The 19,758-nt window shown below is 33.0% G+C and overlaps 1 protein-coding gene across 4 annotated transcripts in view; it reads left to right on the top strand.

Annotated features, from left to right (window-relative positions):
• The window catches only part of LOC108970009 (leupaxin), a 68,721-nt gene that overhangs the window by 19,966 nt on the left and 28,997 nt on the right, over nt 1-19,758 (top strand). For 2 of the 4 annotated variants that reach the window (XM_018935088.1, XM_018935093.1), the window contains exon 2: nt 2,568-2,789. The exons of 1 other annotated variant lie outside the window; for it this stretch is intronic. In XM_018935088.1, coding sequence (XP_018790633.1) covers nt 2,705-2,789 — 85 coding nt within the window. In that variant the 5' untranslated portion in view covers nt 2,568-2,704. Of the gene's footprint in view, nt 1-2,567; nt 2,790-11,505; nt 11,599-19,383; nt 19,484-19,758 lie in introns of those variants that run through there. One more of the 4 variants, XM_018935089.1, reaches the window with a different exon arrangement.

Below are 19,758 nucleotides of genomic sequence, written 5' to 3'. Positions count from 1 at the left end.
GAACGAATCAATTCGGGTTATTTTTTCAGGAAAAATACGATTTTCCACTTCCGGTCCTTCACTTCCAGAAATTAATAGTGTTGGTATTAGTATATTATATTTATTTGAGTTGTATCTTCAACTCTAGCTGAACTCCCGGGTTAAGTCTTGTATCAAATTTCATATATGTAGGTAGCAAGCCCCAATTTTATTTAAGCCATTTAATAACATTAAAATGCAGTTATATAAATTTTAAAATTGTGTTAGCATATGTTGTGCTTATAATCTGTAGACGAAACGTGGGACATCGTGCTTACACCTAAAAAATATTATTCTAGTACTTGGAATCTATGAATTAGTCAGTTGGGTTTTATTACTCAAATTCCAGAGCATTTTTCACTATTTATCGCTTGCGGAACCATTTCTTCACTTTATGCACGTATACTTTATTTGTTTTTATACCCAGAACAGAGTATATTGAGTTTGTCATGAAGTTCGGAACACCCAAAAAGAATCGTCGGAAACCCCATAAAGTCTATAAACATATAAGTATATATAAAAGTTCAACTTGACAAGAGAAGTCGATTTTGTCAAGTCTGTCTATCCATCTGTATATACTCGAAGTAGTCCCTCAGTTTTAGAGATATTGATTTGAAATTTTGYAAAYGTGCTTTTATCTTCGAGAAGCTGCTGTGTTGGAACTGCCGATATCGGATCACTATAGCGTAAAGTTGCTATACAAACCGACTGAGCAATATCAAGTTCTTGTAATGGAAAACTTTTCTATATAACAAAATCTCGGACACCTATAGCGTAAAGCTGACATAGAAATTGACTAAACGATATCTAAATCTAAAAAAAATATTTTTATAATTTTTTCTGAGCGTAACACATATGCACATTATATATTATATAAATATATTTATGTAAATAATATTATTTCTTTCGATGCTTATTAAACTTGCCTCTATTGCTCTCTTAGTAATTTCAGCGAGAACACTTGAAACTTTTTCTAAACTTCTTGAGTATTTATTAATGTTTAGTTAAAGTTAGAAATTTCGCTGAAAAAAAATAATAATGCAAAGTTAAATAAAAGAGCTTACCTTTGAGGTATAAATTCTTACATATATGTATATATAATAATTCGCTATATTGTTAAAAACTCGTTGGAGAAGTATCCTATATACACATATATGTACGTATGTGCAGTCACTTAATTAACACCGGGTAAAATCTCATTAATAAAAATTATGACCGTTAAATCCACATACATTTKTATATACGAATGTTTGTATGATTTCTCTGAACGAATATCTTAACAGCTGAACAGACTTTAAACTACATACCAATGTACGTATGGATAAACATATGTATATTTATTTTGTGTCAAAAAGCGAAAAAATTCAGGTAAATAAGTRTGTACATACATATGAGTACGTATGTAGGTGTCCGGGTGTTATTGTCGTGAACCGGGCGAAGTTGAGCCGCAAAATATTGAGTCACCGCGTCGTCGTTCACTTGTTCGCGAGATTACCCAACTAACGGCCGACCAAAACAATTTATCCAAGAGAGTGACACAATATGGAAGCTAATACGACGCCGCAGCCAACAAAACGTCCGATGACAACAAAAACCTTGATCTGCGTGGGCTAAAGAGTGGCGGACGCTGCACATTATAAATTCAATYAGACAAAATTTTATTTTCATTTAGTTAAGATCAACTGTAATCCATGCACATATGTATGTACGAGTGATTGTGTGGCAGTATAAAAATAAAATTAAAAATATATTAAAAACGTATAAATTAAAGCGAAGACAAAGCATGTGCTAGTTGTTATTGCTGTTGCTGCTGTCGCTGTGCTCTCCGTTAGCGCCGGCAGCAGCGCCGTCTGCTTGGCCAACARCCCGTTGCTTCCAACGTTGTCGCATCAGATTTAGATTCATGAGATTGCGTTTGCTATTCTAACTGCATATTGTTCCAAGTTGTTTGGCAGCTTGCCTGGCAGAGTGTATGTCGGTGGCGGAACGAACATACATACATACACGTTCTCAAACGGTCCACCGCTCCTACTTGCGTTGACTGTATACATAATTCATATGCGTGCCTATATGTGTATGTATGTAAGTCATCGACAGCTGATTCAGTTGGTTGATTAAAATGTTTTCATTTATTTACTGAAAATCAAATCGTATGAATTTCTCAATTTTTTCTAAATTCTCACAAACAAATTTGTCTATATACATACACACAAATAAATATATACGTAGATATATCCAAAAGAACCAACCACCGAAATCTCGTGTGATCGAAGTGTAGTGAAGGTGACGCAAATACTCGTACCAGATGTCAGATGTCTTTGATCAACTGGCTGCCAACGTCCAATTGTTCAAAAAATCGATCGCGCTTGTAATTTTTGTTGGATATTTATGACGCTGAGGAGTCGGTGGTTTGCGTTTGTGCTTATCAAGTGATTTATGTCGGTGGCTGTGATTGACGTAACTTTCGCTTATAATTTGCAGAAAACTTAATAACAATTTAAAAATAATTTCTTTTTGGTGATTTAAGWGAAAGTGTAATTTTGGTTTAGATTGCTCAGTGGTTTGTAACGGTGTGCTTTCGTTAGCAAACAACRAAACTTACAAAAATACAAATTTGASAACACAAAAACTCATTGAAAATATTTGTATAGCTGYTATGTGTGTATGACTTTAAAATCAAGCTAAAATGGATAGAACAATGTATGGAAAATTTGATCCCGGTGCACGGCAGCCTTATCGTACGATACGAGCGAAAGGAATACAACCCGGATGTAAGTAGCATGTCCGTGTTTTTAACACTATTTYTAAGGCAATTGTTTAATATTTCAAATTTCTGTGTCGTCATTTTAAAATTTTGGAACTCTTTAAGAAATTGTTTAATTGGCTCATAAAGAACGAAATCGAATATACGAATTTTCTTTCTTTTAAAAATTAGCGGCATTTTATACTCTTGCGACCAGTTGCTACAGAGTATTATAGTTTTGTTCACCTAACGGTTGTACGTATCACCTAAAACTAATCGAGATAGATATAGGGTTATATATATATATATATAGATACATATAAATGATCAAGGGACGAGAAAAATTGAAATACTGTTGACTGTCTGTCTGTCTAACCTCCGTCCGAAACTTGCTATATAGATTCCCTGGTAAAAAAAAAATTTGAGTTTGTAGATGGGCGTAAATGGCCACGCCCACAAATCGACATTAACCGAAAACACATAAAGTGTCATAACTAACACTAAATTAATATATGAAACTGTAATTTATTACAGAGGTCAAATTTTTTTTTGAAAAAGTGACCGTGGCCACGCCCATTAGCAAGTTTAATGTACATATTTGCTAAACCGCTTAAGAAATAGCAACGAAATTTGCTCAGTACAGATCTTATAAATACTTCTACCGACAGTGTGAAAATGGATGAAATCGGAGGAAATCCCGGTCACTCCCCCTTTGACGGTACTGTTAAAAACTATTAAAAGCGGGATAAATCAATAAATAAATACGCTCGCGACCTTAAATTTTACCAGCAAGATGGTATGAGATGGCTTTACTTGAACTGGTGTGAATATAGTACGTGGCTTTCTTTTCAATTTTCTATTTCACGAGGTGAAAATGAGCGAAATCGGACAATAACCACGCCTACTTTCCATATAGAACAATTTTAAATTCCACTTGATTCGTTCAGTTTCCAGTACACAAGGCAAGAAGCAATTAATATAATGGGATACCACTTTGCACGARTAATAAATAMAMWGTTCAGGCCCCTAGGTACCGAATATTTAGACCTCGGTACCTACAGTGTAACTGAAATTGAGGGTAATCYTTCTCTTATAATGGTATGTCTGTTTGTCAAAATTGGATTGAATCGGACCCCCATATACTTAACATAAAAATTGTCGAACTTCCTTGACCTTGAACCGCATATATCGGCCAATATTTGAGTTATCCCAATATTTGAGTTATGTGTATGTCAGTGTATGAGTTATACATAGAATATGTATATGTACAGTGGACCAATAAAGTTTACACACACCTAGTTCTAGTGAATTACGACACGTTTATTTGTTTTAAAATTAATAAATTTTATGTTTGTTTTCTATCCATTTCAAAATATGTATATTTAACATTAAATATAGCACATCAAATTATTTTTTTTTTTTAAACAAATAAAAGAAATTAGTGCTAATGCTTAAAWTGGTCATAATTTATATCAAAAAAGATTGCGCACACTGATGATTATTTATATAAATCACAAGTAATTACAATATTTTTAGCAGTTTTTTGGCCTACAATTTGCTGCTATTTTTGTCCCTAGACATCGATGTATGCTCCCCACTCAATTTCTGGTATTATTTCCGTATATTTTGACCCACTAAGTCCATGATTCAGCTTTTTAGCCTTCTTTGATGAAATTCGATGTCCAGGGGTTTGGGTCGGTATCCTATTGGAAATTGATTTTGCTGCTATAACCAGCCGACTTAAGCACACTTAAAATTTAAATTATTTTGTTAAAATGATCAGAAACATGTTTTTATCCATTTTCAAATGTATACAAAAAAATAAATCCCGAAACAGTAGGGAATGTATGGAATAGTGCTGGTTATCATAGACGAATCGCTCGTCGTAAGCCATACATAAGTAAGGTTAATAAAAAGAAGAGGTCGGCGGTTGTTAAACAATATTTTAACAAACCGTATTGGTTTTGGGAAAACATTGCGTTCACCGACGAATCAAAATTTCATATATTTGGTTCAACAAGAGCACGAAAAGTGTGGAAAAAGATCAATGAAGAGTCACAAGGAAAAATGTATTGCCATGGTAGGGGTAATGTTATGGTTTGGGGGTATGTGCCTACATCTGGAGTTGAACACTGGATTTTTTTTAGTAAAAAAATGGAAAAGCATATGTATCTGAACGTTTTAAGAAAAAAATTTMAATTTTAAGTGTGCTTAAATCGGCTGTTAATAGTGGCCACTTCTATTTATAACAAGATAACGACCCAAAACACCCGTCTCATCTTGTACGTGCAGGGTTGTTATGGAATTTAAAATAACTCCATAGGTCCATAGGCAATCACCATACATTAATCCTATTCAAAATATCTGTAACTTTTTTGTAAGCCAAAACCTGCTAAAACTTATGTAATTACTTTTGAATTATATKAATAATCTTTGGTGTAAGTAAACTTTTTTTTCATATAAATTAATGAAAATGCGGCTTTAGCACTAATTTTTTTTATTTGTTAAAAAAAAAATATTTCGAAATGAAATATTTAATGCTAAATATACATACCTTGAAATGGATAGAAAAAAATCCGCAATCACAAAATTTATTAATTTTAAAAGAAATAAACGTATCGTAATTTACTTGAACGAGGTGTGTGTAAACTTTATTGGTCCACTGTATATAAAATTGCTAGAATTTCGATCCTCTGGTTTGCATTTTACACCTTAAAGAATTTTCGAGGCTTCGATTCTTGCAAGTTGCAAGAGTATAAAATGTTCTTTTGCACCTGCACTTAGCCTTTCCTTACTCGTTTATATTTTGAAAATGATATAAATAATCGTTCCAACCACCTCGTATACTTATCGAATAATGCAATCGATTTTATATCGTTCTATAAAATATAATATTTTCATACGACCAACTTTAAAGAGAATATTGGCATTTGGCTAAGAAAAACATAAATAAACAAGCAAAAACTTACTAAAAAACYTGTTCAGAAAAAAACGCTTAAAAGGTAACTATTTACAAAACCACCAGAACGACAAAAATTTGTTCAAGACTTAAGATCAGAACAGTTTGATCAGTTTCAGTTGATATGGTGAAAATAATTAGACTCGTTTAACTCTTTACAATTCTTTAATTGTTGGCTGGGATGATTTTTGTGACCGAACATATTACTTTTATTAAACCCAGTAAGTCTTAATTATTCTCTGAGTTTATAAGTTATATTTCTTATTATTTTTATTTACACACCAGCTATTTCAACCGTTATATTTAGGTTTAAATTTAAGCTCATTTAGTTTTTAAGAGAATTGAATATGGTAGAAGAGATTGTTAAACAAAGGGGATGCCGGTCATAAGTAGACCCAAACTTTCATTATGGCTAGGAAAGGTTATCATTTCAGAGAGTTCTCGCCTTYTGGAAAACAGATGGTTGGGTATCACACAGAATTTACTCTTTTGCGTTGTCTTGCTGGTATGATTGCGATATATCCACTAATGCTTATAATTGCCTCTATCTCACAATATGAGTTTGCACACAGCATTAATAGCTTCCGGGACAAAAMCTAATTTTGGACGACTTTCCCAAAATTCGTCTTGGAGTGATTTACGACCTCGATTGATTCACCATGTGGTTTATCGATGGTAAAACACTGGCCATTGATTACGCTTCGTCGCAAAAAGCTTAATTAAATTCGTCGTTGCACTGTTGCTGAGTTACTCGAAAATGTTTGCTGTTTAATTCTATTTTTTTAGCCAAGATGCATATTTCAGGTTACATTAAGCAACACAAAAAGGGTCGAATGTCAAAACGTTAAGAGTATGCAAAACATCAAAAATGTCAAACTTAACGATAAAATTTGAGCTACCAAATTGCAACACTACGGTTGCCAAATCCCAAAATATGAAAGGGCAACGTACGTAACATGAAGTTAACCGCAATGTCGAATTTCTAAATATTGGTTGAATGAGAGTTATTTTTAGTTTCGAACATGACTTTTATATGAAAGGTGCCGGATGCTTACTCCATCTCACTCGTTAGCATCCTATTGATTGTTATTCTAAAATTGTAATGATTTCAAGGTATCCAGAGGATATTGCGAGATTCAAAATGCACCAATATTTGTGAATCTTACACCCAAATTCATATCTAAATCAACTTAATAAGTTTAAATTACTTATTATTGAAGAGAAATATATAGATATTGCAACAAAATTATGGCATATAAATATGGATGTGTGGGTGTACTTCTCTAGAAGTATTTAAATCAATGCAAAAAAGTTGAATCTCATAAAATATCAACTTACTTTCAATTATAGGTCGTTTTCAATGTATGTTAATTTATTTAAAAATAGAGGTAACCTCAATCCCATTTAAATTATATAATTAAGTAAGAACTTTTAGGAATTATATAATTATAAAAATAATTTAGTGAATCCTGAATTTGAAAATTTMAAATCAGAAGATATCCGATCAAGAAATAATAAGCCTATCACCACTTACCGATAACTCAAAGGTCGCAAGTTTGTAGCGCTGAGAATCGAAGAATGCAGTTACACCTTACTTTTCGAACACATACTAAATATTTTTCTTTAAACTAATATAAAAATAAAACAAGAAAAAACATTAACTTGCACTGAAGTTCTGTTAGTAACTATGTGTTCAGTTTGTATGGAAGCTATATGCTATAGTAATCCGATATGAACAATTTCTTCTTGTTGKCTTAGAAAATAATTTATACAAAATTTCGTGAATACTATATATCTTGTCAAATGTGAAAGTTTTCCATACAAGAACTTGATTCCGATCGTTCAGTTTATATGACAGCTATATGTTATTGTAGTCCGATAACGGCAGTTCCGACAAATGATTAACTTCTTGAAGAGAAAATGACGTTTGYAAAATTTCAAAACGATATCTTAAAAACTGAGGGACATGGCTAAATCGGCTCAGCTCGACATACTGATAATTTATATATGTATGTATATACTTTACAGGGTCTCCGACCCTTCCTTCTGGGTGTTACAAACTTCGTGACAAACTTAATATACCCTGTTCAGTTTATACAAATTAATTGAAWATAGCTCGTTGTGTACATTTTTTGCCCACGACACACACAATTCGTTGATTTAAAAGCGTATTAACATACAAATCTACCAGCATCGGCAAATTTTATTGACACCACTGTTTGCTTGCGCTCATAGAAGCAGTAAGTAATCAAAGCCGGCTTTCAGGCGGAGTTATGCGCCTTTTGGCTATGCAAAGTTTCTCTCCTTCACTCAGCTATTTTGTTTGTTGTATAGTATATTATGTTTGTTGCAACGGGCAAGAATTGTGGACTATGTGACTAAAACTTTCAATTGCATTTATAACTTTTACAACACTTTATTTGATACTCAAATATTATTATTCTGGTAAACAGCAGAAAGCAAACTAKGCTGCTCAAAAATGTATGTACATACTGTATATACATATATTCAATGTAGCAAAATAAATTTCTGGAATATGTTCTATTTCATAATTCAATAATTCAAGAAAATACTTTTGATGCTCAAATATCTTTTGAGGTGACGCAATTGAGCATCGTTTAAGCCAATCAGATTTTTATTGATCACTTGACATTTGTCAATTCTAATAAAACCCAACCCACATGAATTTTGAAGAATATTCGAACTGCATTTGTGTTTTTACTTGTGTTTACGTCTGCAACTTGTATCGCTKTCATTGTTATTGTTTCGAGGTGCATAAGTGGCGCTTAAAAAACAAATAAGCTTATGAACGGTTCTAAGGAGAGWATAAATATTATTATAAACTATTGTTATAAATTTCATAACATTTTCTACTTAAGTAATCTGCATAAGGAGTTGAGTTGATTTAGCCATGTCCGTCTGCCCGTATATGCAGAAACTAGTCCTTCAATTTTCGAGACATCGATCTGATTTTTTGCACACGTTCTTTTCTACACAAGAAGCTGCTCGGAACCTCCGATATCGGACCTCTATAGCATAGATCTRCAATATAAACTAAACGATGAAAATCATGTTCTAGTATTGAAAACATTTTTTGGTGGGATATCTTCACGAAACCCAGATTATTATCAAAGGTAAAGACAGAGTTCTCGAYATTTATTTTTAGATCGGACCATTATAGCGTAGAGCTGTCATACAAACTTAACGATGAAAAGAAGATGAAAATTTGGCACGGTTTGAGACCGAAGGCACTGCTATAACAGCCGAGGAAATGGTTCAAAGTGGATCACTATTAAGCAATTAAAACTTATTCGTTATTAAAACTTAACGTTTTTCCTTTTTTTTTTTAATACTTCTTTAATATTTTTTAATTGTAGTTTTATTATTKTGAAGTCTTTCATATTTCATATTTTGTTATATGTAACCATATTTAAGATGGTGATGGGTTGCACAAATTTTTTGAAACAACAATTGAAAGATTACTATTCAATGTTTGTGTGTGGCCAAAAAAAATCACACAATTATCATTTTTTTTTTGCTTTGTCTTTGTTTTATTTTTGAATTTGTTGTCGTCGTCGTAAATTAGTTTTTCGTTCACTCGACTTTTAATATTTGTTTAGTTTTGGTTGCTAAATTTAGTCAAAGTCAAATGACTCATTCATTCGTCGCAAYATCACACATTAGCCAGATATGCTGAAAATTCTAAACGGCCGCMTGACAGTGCAACTAATTGGTAAATGCATTGCTCAAATCATATATACATACATACATATATATGTAATATATATGCGTTCTTTTCGCATATGCGTTGTCAACCTAGTAAAGCGAGCAAAATGGTTTTGGAGTCAAAAATTCCCATACGTACTTAATACGTTTAAAAAAGTTTTGAGAATAATTAAAATATTGATATTACTGAAATAGTGACAAAAGTCTTTGAAGAACGGAAATTTTTGAGATCAAGGAGTGATTTGGTCGTGTCTGCTTATTTAAGCTTAGTATCCAGCTCTCAAGAAATGTAAAAACTTCATATAAAAAAACGCGTAAGAAACGGTATGGAACTCTAAAGAAATATAGTACTAATTTTTAATACATTTTTTTAATAAAATGCGAATATGGCAAACCTGGTTTTGCGAAGAAACATGAAATCAACAATTGTTTCYTGAAGGAAATTCAAAGTAATCGGTAAATTAATCCTAAATTASTTAAATTCATTATTTTGAAGTATATTTCTTTTTGAAAGCTTTTGAAATGGCAATAAAATATTTATGTTACAACACACATACGTACATACATAATACGCATAAAGTTTATTTCTTTCGTTTATTCTCTCTTGCTTTTCTATTGTGGATCATTTACAATGCGTAACCAGCCGTCAAAATTACTTGAAGAAAAAATTTTATTTTTTACTTCAGCAATTACGTGAGAGCTGGATACCAACCTTTAAGTGAAACTGCAGTTTTCATATTTTACAAAACAGAGCCAGCCGAATATATTTATTCAAAATAATTCGCTCGAAAGATGAGCAGCTTATATTCAGCAGACAACAGTAAAACGTACTTAATTACGACAGTTAAATCATAATCAAAGTATTCATACCGAAAACAGTTAGAAGATATTGTGTGTTAACTACACTAAGGTCGAAATACTGTGATCACTACTTAYGTAAAACAAGRAAAAATGTTAACTTCGATTGAATTGCACGCTTCACAAATGCAAAAGATTCCATACAATCCCGAGATTCTATAGTMCACYGATCTGAACAATTTCTTCGGAGATTGTCCGAATAATTCATGCTAAATTTCGTGGGTCATTTTGAATGATAGTGTTCCAATTTTGGCGGTTTCGACAAGCGAGCAACTACTTGGAGAAAAAAAAAACGATTTGTCTAAAAAACTATACGGATAGGCGGCAAAACGGAAGAACATGGACAAATCGACTCAGCTTGTCTGCTAATTATTTATATATGTATATACATATACATATATTTCTAAAGTATCCGACGTTTCCTTCTGGGTGTTATAAACTTAATATACCCTGTCCGGGGCATCAAAAAATTATTACATGAAACATGAAGGCTCAGTTTAATAGAGCTTTGGGTTGTATAAAATATAAATTAAAATATTACAATGTCGTATGTTATTTGTAAGCATGATTGGACTTTATATTAAAAAATAACCTGCTTCTTATAAAAAAAAACCTCATGAACATGTTTGCTTGCTTAACTATTTTGAAATTCTCATCAACCTTGCCCCACAGTAAATCGCCCCCGTATTAAGTAGAAAATCTGGCATACTGATATGTTTTCGTTTTCTATGTATACCTACTTGTTGTTGCTTTTTTGGTTTTGTTTTTCTCATTGTACGCGGCGTTCGCAATGATCAAGGTGAGATCGGCGTCAACGAGTGCCACATGTGGAAATAAGTATCTGTTGCTTTTTCGACATTTTCAGCAACGGTTAAAAGGAAGACGATTTCGGAAGCTGCAGCCTGCAGGTAGTGTTATTATACATGTTAATGAGTGATATTCGGCTAGATGAGTAGACGAGTTTTTCTCGCATTTCAAAAAAGAAAAAGGAGCAAAACGATTCAACGGTAGAGCCGCATAAAGTTCTCACTCATGTTAGAGCGCATAAAATATAATTCTTATAATTAAAATCATGTGTTGGAGTCGTTCCCAAAACGAGTGAATTATTGATTGAGTGAGTTGCTGCTGTGCTCAATACAGCAGCTGCTCTGCTTGCTTGGCGCGCTTGTTCGATAGCATGCGCGTTTAGTTGCCATCGAGATTTTGCAAGCGCGTAGCAAACCGAAAGATATTTTTGGGAAAYTTTTCAATTTATATTAATATAGTACATATTAAAATTACTTTTTTTCCTGAGGTAAATAGCACAAAGCGTGACATCGAGTTGAGGACGTACGCGCGTATAATAGCAGTACCAGCAATTATATCGAAGATCCGTGAAAGCATAATAAACAGAAAATTTACGAAAATCGCAAATACATTTTCAATCAATATTAAATACCTCAAGTCGACTTACCTTTGCTTTATGCAATTTTCTTCTATATCTATATTTTTTGTTCTTGTAATAAGTTATCCATGTGTGTGCAAYATCAGCTGTGTTCTCATCGCTTCTGTTCATCAGTGCGCGTCTGCCTGCGAGTGCATGTGTGCAAGTGTGCATTATGCGTTACCATGTCCGACTATGTGCTGTGAAATATTATTGTTTGTGCAACCACAATTATTAAGCATAACAATAATAGCAAAAACAATTAACACAGAAATGCCACTACAAGCTGTTCTGCTGCTGCAACTGAATGTCAATAACTTTTGCCTCTTGTGTGCTATAAATATGACGATTACTATAATAAATAAAAATACAAACTACAATTAATATAAATAACAATCTTCGCTGGAATTTTAACCGCCCTCGGCACAATGTGCAACCGCATCTTCATCGTCATGACAGACAGACAGACATACAGTTCAGTTAAATTGAGTTGATTGATTAAGGCGCGCTGCACACATACATATGACATACATATATTTACTTACATATACTTTTCTCTAGCTTGCATTCGTATGTAGTCATTGTGTCACACTTGTGATAAGAAAGTTTGCAGTTTAAACATAATTTTGCTTTGAAAAATATATTTCCTTCCTAGTTTTTTGCATTGCAAATGGCATAGAAACATTATTGTTATGTATTTATCTAGATATCTGGAAGTATTCTTAAAACTCTTTTCCCTAATCCTTTTAATAACACATTAGGATATAATAGATCTCGCTGTTTTTTTAATAACATTATAATTTTATTACAAGGGAATGGTTACAATGGTTATTGCCCATCGTTAGTSACAACTTTTTCTCATCTTTCTCGATGAACATTATGATAAACTGTTTCCCTTGTAATGCTATCCAAGAATGAACCAAATATTTGATGCCTGTCTTTTAAATGGAACTGCTGAGACAGACCATGTTTCATTGAACGGAACAAATATAAAATCCCCATTTCAGAGTTTCCAGGTTGGTTTTAACGGTTTTTGGTAACGTAAGGCTGAGCGTTGTCATGCAGCAGAATAATTTTTTTCGTGCCTCTACTGATTTTGAGGRCGCTTTTCGCATAGTTCTCTGCGGTTTCTGATTCATTCCCGCGCATGTAGTTGGCTTGGCGGACGATTTCCAATGCCGAAGCATCCTCTTACGTTTGACACGGTTCCGCATAGAACAACGTCTCCAATTCCCCGCCTTAGAAGGGTTTTGGCCTTCATTCACCCTAACGGTTATTAATATCGTAATCACTGTCTCTGAAGCGATGAAGCTAATTACGGCACATTGTTTCACTTCAGCTTTTTGAAAAAATAATATCAACTCTTCTCGCAAATGACTAAGGTTGAAACCCAGTTTCTTTTCCAAATATGTAGATTAGGCTTATCAGGTTCAAATAGATCAAGACTAACTGCTGGAACCATCCATTGACATACAAGTTGCCGAGAAGGTTGTAACACCTTGAAAAAATGTCGGAGACCCTTTACGGTAAATATATAAATTATCAGTGTGACGAGCCTTTTCCCTTTAGCCATGTTCACGAAATATTCCTTCAATTTTTGAGAAACGATAGGAAAATTCACACATGCACGGTTCTTTCCAATAAGTTTCTCATTTGTCCGAACCATTTATATTGCACGACTGTAACAATAAGTTGCCATATGAACTGACCGGGAACAACTTGATTAGAACTAGAAAAACATTTTCCGAGGCGAGCGCATTTTCGCATTTACATAATATGCGAATTTAGTATTGGTTCGACTTTTAGCGTTCACTCTGCGGGCACTCTTTGATGCAAACCATTGGCTGGTTTTGWTTTAGTGAAACTTATAGTTGCTATAAGAAACGCATCAGCTTCGGCGAAAGTTGACGTTTTTATTTCAGTTTGATTTCAGTAAAATTTAAATATGTAAGAAAGTACGTTTTTTTTTTAATAACCTCGAAATGCCGTCACCGAAATCAATGAAATGTGTGATGCGCTCTGATTCTTTGCCACTTTCGACGATTTTTTTTCCAATTGCTACCGATGTATATTGGGTAATTGGTTTTTTATTTTTTGTGCAGTTGGCATGGAAATTCTCAATCGATTTTGAAATCTTTGCGGTCGTCACGCCAAAAATAAATTCATAAATACAAATACTTTTGTGTGCCACTTTCTGTACATTTGAATTTCGCGTGAGTTTTCGTAATGCTTGCACACAAACAAACTCATAAATCCATTCATATCAAATGAATTTAGAAGGTGGGTGTGCCGCCTAATTTTCGTTTCCGTCTGCGAAATAACTTTTCCCAATTCTGCCTACTTCTTTTTACATATTACAACATTAGAACTCCGTCACCGACGTTTTTCGCCAACGCGATTTCGCCGCCTAATACACAGCTTTTGTACTCCGCGCACGTATGTATGAAACATATTTTATACGCACATACAATGTGGCATATAACTGCGCTTGTAAATCAGCCGGTCAGACGACCTCTGTATTCTAGGCCATTTGCTGTTACCATTCGTGCTCAGACAGGTGTTCGATTATCCGCTTTTGTTTTTGCCGATATTTTTCACTGCTCGTACGTACTCGTAGCGCAATGTTTTTATTTACGCTTCGCGAATAATGTAACACATCTCTCGGCACCTCCCGCTTGCGAACTTTGTTTCGTTTTTATTACGCTCAGTATTTGAATAGCGCATTGTTTGTTGTGGTTGTGTATAATCTTCCATCGTTTGTTTATGTTATTCTAATTGTTGTGATTGGTGTGGTTGCAGATTATTCGCGTGTTGTTTTTGTTGTCATTGTGTGGTAATTGATCGTCAATATTTGAAAGCTTTTTGCTTAATTGAAAAAGTCCTCAAGCAAGGTGGTAGATATTAAATAAAAATTATGAGAGTCACATATGGTTTTGGTTGAGTGGCTTCATTTAAGTAATAATATTAAATCGATTCTAAATTTTTGATTTAATTTTAATAACGACTTTATTTTTTATTATGTCGATAATAATATAATAATTATTTCATTAGAAATTTTCTGACTGGAAGATAGAAAAAATTTCTTAAAAGTATGGGCTAGGGTTTCAAATTAAAAAAMAATATTTTTTTCCAAATTCATTACATAAATATGGAATTATGAATATTTGATAATATAGGGTAATTTGTACCTTGAAAGCCTAACCCCTCGCTTTATAATATTAGATGAGGCTTTCATCGTGGATTATAATAATTAATATTTCGTTGAATAACCTAAATTTTTAACACAGTTCCACAACTCCGAGTTGTGGTTTATGAGGGCCTAGAAACGTTTTATTGGAATTCTTTTCCAACCCCCTTTCACTGCCTGCCACAAATTAGTCTAATTTGTTGGTTTCTCTTTCTCTACTCTTTTCTTGATATCGGTCCAGAGTTTCTTTTATGGGTTTGAGGCCAGGTGACTGAGCAGACCACCGCACAACCTCAACCACGTCGTCTCTAAACCATTCGTTTACGCACTTTCTAGTATGTTTAGAGTCATTATGCTGTTCATATACCCATACCAATGGCATATTCCATGAGTCATATAGGAACATTACCCTTTGATCCATRATGCCTTAAATTAAATGAATAAGAACAGTTTCAGTATTAAGTGCCAAATTTAGTTCGTCACGGATGTTCCTAGCAATGATAGGATTACTTTTGCAGTATCATACTATATTGCGATCGTCTGTAGTGGATGGTTTGCTCTTTATTCCACGAGTTTCATTTTAATTTTTATRATAATATAAATCATTTACTACCATTTGAGGAGAGCATTTTATGATTTCTTGGATCTTTTTCTACTTTTGGATTCTTGGATGTTTTTTCTACTTTTCTCAATTTATCGTTTCCCGCTTTCCTTCTGTACAATGCTTTCCTCTAAAAAATCGTCTACTTTATAGTCAAGTTGAGTTGTTCAAATCTTCTCTAAGCTGACAAAATTATAAACCCTTAAAAAATTAAGACTATTTTCAATTTATAAAATATATCTCTATCTGCTTACTTCAAAAATACTCGATGCTCGATCTCTAATTCTAATATAATTATACGATTTATTTCTGGTACAATTGTTCAAAGTTCAAAGAGAAAATCAGAGATAAAATAACTGTCAATAGTTAAATATTATTATCATGTACCTAAGCTATATCAGGTCACTAATAATATAACCTTTGAAAAGTGAGAAGTTTCAAATTAATACCGTTTAAAATGCTGCCTCATTATATTACATTATATAAACGCTCTATATTATGTATACCTTRTAAAAATGTTCCATTTTTAATTTGACAAAAGAACAAAAACAAACCAACTATTTCATTCGTAATTTACATTACTGAGCTAAACAAAATTAGTCAATTCATTATAATTAGTAAAAAAAAACTTAATTAAGGAAGAGCTAAGTTCGAGTATAACCGAACATTTTATACTCTTKCAGTTTTGGAGGTATTAACCCGATTCAACTCATTTRTAGCATACTGGCAGGAAATAATGCTTTCAGAATTTCAATTATAAATCTAAAACATTGATCAATATTTTTGGTAAAAAGTCGACTATGTATAGATACTGGTGTTCAAATATTCGTTCCTAGGCGCTTGAACAGTTTTTGTTGGATTTGTACACTTTTTGGCCATATGGTGGCATAGTAAGGGCATTATTCATGCAAAGTTTTATTCCGTTATATTAAATGCTTCTAGATTTGTATACTGGAGATTGAAAGTTTCAAATGGAATTTGAAATTATGTTATATAGAGAGTAGTCGTGGCTGTGGTCCGATTTCTCCTGTACTCACTGTAACTTAAACATTTCAGAGGAATGTCACTTACTAAATTTGGTTGATTCGGATCTCGAGATATATGTGACCTGGTCTACGGAAAGGGGGCTTAGGTGTCAAAAAATCAATTTYCACTTTTTAGCTGATTCGGATGGAAGATGAGATGCTTTTTCACGTGATAGAATCCAAAAAGTCATAACTTGTTTGAAAGTTCCCTAAAAATGTAGAAAAAGAAGGGTAAAAATACGAAAAAATATAATCTTTTTGTAATGAACAAAATACATTATACAGCTATAAAACTATATAATACAATTATAAGCTATAAAGACATGATTATACACTAGAAAAACGTATTATGGGCCAAAAAGAATAATGCTGAGTAGTTTATGTATTTTTCTTTGTTGTCGTTTATCTTCTTCTTCAATCTTAACAAAAGTTTGTTCGGTATCATCTTCTGCCTGAGACACACATACTTCGTCTTCATCATAATCGCTCTCTTCATTGTTTTCATCATCCTTTACATGGAAATATTGTCCGTTTACGGCACTGAACTCCTCATCAACACTCATGTTTCATTTCATGCGAAATGCGAAGACGATAATCAACAGAAACACTTACACAAATGTGATAACAGAACATCCGGAAAGAGAGATGAATGGAAACAAGACAACAGCAGCTGCGCGGTATTAGAGTAAACGTCACTTCTTCAGTGTTACTTTTTTAAATGTTCCACACTAGCAACTTACACGATGAACTATAATAACATTCCGACCAAAAACAACACTTACTGGACGTCCTTGAAGTCTCTGGAAAGGAGAACAATTAATGAGACAACGAGAAACTGACGAAACGAGTTGTTTATTTTTAACAGCTGTTTCGCAGAAAACTAGTTTTCGCACGTTAGCTCCCTTTTCGTAGACCAGGTCACATATGTTTTCATCTAAAAGTGGTTGGTGGGTAGTTATTGATTTGTAGCGCTTCAGGGTCCCTATAAAGTATATCCCTATAAGGTATATGTATAAGTGATCAGAGTGATGAGTTGTGTTATTTAGCCAAGTACGTCCGTCCGTCTTTATACATGCGAATAGTCCTTCAGTTTTTGAGATATAGATTTGATATTATACACCCAACCCATTTCCGAAGAAATCGTTCTGATAGYCCTATAGCATTAGCTGTCATACAACCTGAACGATCAAAATTGCAAAATCAAGTTCTTGCACGATATATTTTGAGTGAAGTGTATTATAGTTTTAAGGCGACCGGGGTTAACGTTTTATTTCTTTTCTTTATTAAAACTATTAATCAACCATATAATTAATGAATACATAAAGATAAGTTCACTATAAATATTATTTGATCTACCAYAATTTACTGGTAATCTGGCAACATGATATAAAACAAATTGGTCCATTTCCATTAATAAAATAACTTTAATTGATAAATAATAAAAAACTTAATAGTCATAGTGATAAAAAACATATTTATCTGTATGTGTGCATTTCAAGCGAGTTGAGCAGCGTTGTTGCGATTGTTACTAAGCAGCCTTAATCCACTTACCGACCAAATGACTATCTAAGTGCAGTTACTTATGTAATTCCATAATTTATGCATATCTACAATAGGGTGATTCAAAAAAAAATCTTTTTTTCATTTGGTACTCTGAAAAATAGGTTCCTAGACACCTCTAAGGAAGCCTCTCCAAGAATGAGTTCTTCATTGTAACGTGAAGGTCCTCCTACTACAGTTTTCTAGTTTTTTCTTATTATCATGAGGGCAAATTTATATCTCGCTTCCAACCATATGAAAAAATATTTTGTTCCTTAGATTTTGTAGGAAATTGAATGCTTTACAAAAAAGGTCTATTACGATTTTTTCGTAAACCTTTTAARAGATATATACGGTTGAAATTTGATTATTTTTGGAAAATTTGTTATTTCTTATTAATTTTATAACTCAATGAAAAAAAAATCATTATGAATGAAACTCCTAGGTTTTTGGAGAGGTTTTCTTAGAGGTGTCTAGGAACCTATTTTTCAGAGTATCAAACGAAAAAAAAATGTTAAAAAAAACATAATTTACTGGTAATTTGTACTGGTACTGGTAAAACACAAAAATTTGAAAAACATTTTGAAACTTTTTTTTTTTTTTTTGAACAAAGTATTTTTTGAAGTGGTTGGAAGCGAGATATATGTAAACTTTTCTATCAGATAATAAGAAAAAAATATAAGACTGTAAGTACTAGGAGGACCACTTTCCTCAGAGGTGTCTAGGAGCCTATTTTTCAGAGTACCAAACGAAAAAAAAAATTTTTTTTGAATCACCCTAATCTACAATGTGGTATAGCTCATGTAGGAGGATTGAATGCGAACCAGCTTAATCCCAAATAAGTAGATATTCTTTAAAACGCAAAAAGTTCGCATATTTTCTATTCTTCTTATAACATAATCATTGTTGCTTTTGCGGTATTTCATATCAACAGCTTTTGCGTTGTATGTCAACTGATGCCAGAAAATATTTAAAGTTTCTGAGTTTCGCCAAATTGAGATGTTTGAGTGAATTTGTTGGTCTTCTTCATCTTTTGTACTTTGTGAGTTTTTCACCGTGTGACCATTTGCGGAAAGTGTTTCAAGTCGTTAACATGTAACCCTATCCACAATTGGTCAGTTGTGCGCTATTCAACAAGACTTGATAACATGTTTTTTCTCAAAGGTTCGTTAAATATTCTTCTAATTCCTTGTACGTTRTTGTGAAATACAGGTTTTCTGCTTATTATGCTCGCGGTTTCGAAATATTTCGCTTATAACCGTTAATTTATAGTGTTATCCACCAACGCGTGCATATATTTACAGTGATTTCCTTAATTGAGAATGTCTTCTAAGCTATACTCGTCATCGATTTTAAGTCCGCCAAATGATGCTTTCAAAGTGGGCGAGTTCGAAAGGCGCTTAGGTAAGTTCACTTTCATTGAATGACAGCACAAAATTGTAACGWATGTACACTAAAGCGGGTCGATTGTTCTTTTTTTTATAAAATTGTGTATTGTGAAAATATTCTACGGTTSATTCTGAACAATTASACCTAAGAGAATATGGRCCTATTGTCAMATTTTCTTTATTTTCACTGTCATTTTTAAACATATATTAGAGAACAGTTCTACAATATTACGTGCTCTYAGCTTTTTAATTTAATCAAAGGCCGATTTCGAACAAATGTTTCTATTAAGC

The sequence above is a fragment of the Bactrocera latifrons genome, unplaced genomic scaffold (assembly GCF_001853355.1).
Source record: "Bactrocera latifrons isolate USDA-ARS-PBARC rearing strain unplaced genomic scaffold, ASM185335v1 scaffold_276, whole genome shotgun sequence".
Classification (NCBI taxonomy): Eukaryota; Metazoa; Arthropoda; class Insecta; order Diptera; family Tephritidae; genus Bactrocera; species Bactrocera latifrons.
This window is presented reverse-complemented; position numbering and strand designations above follow the sequence as displayed.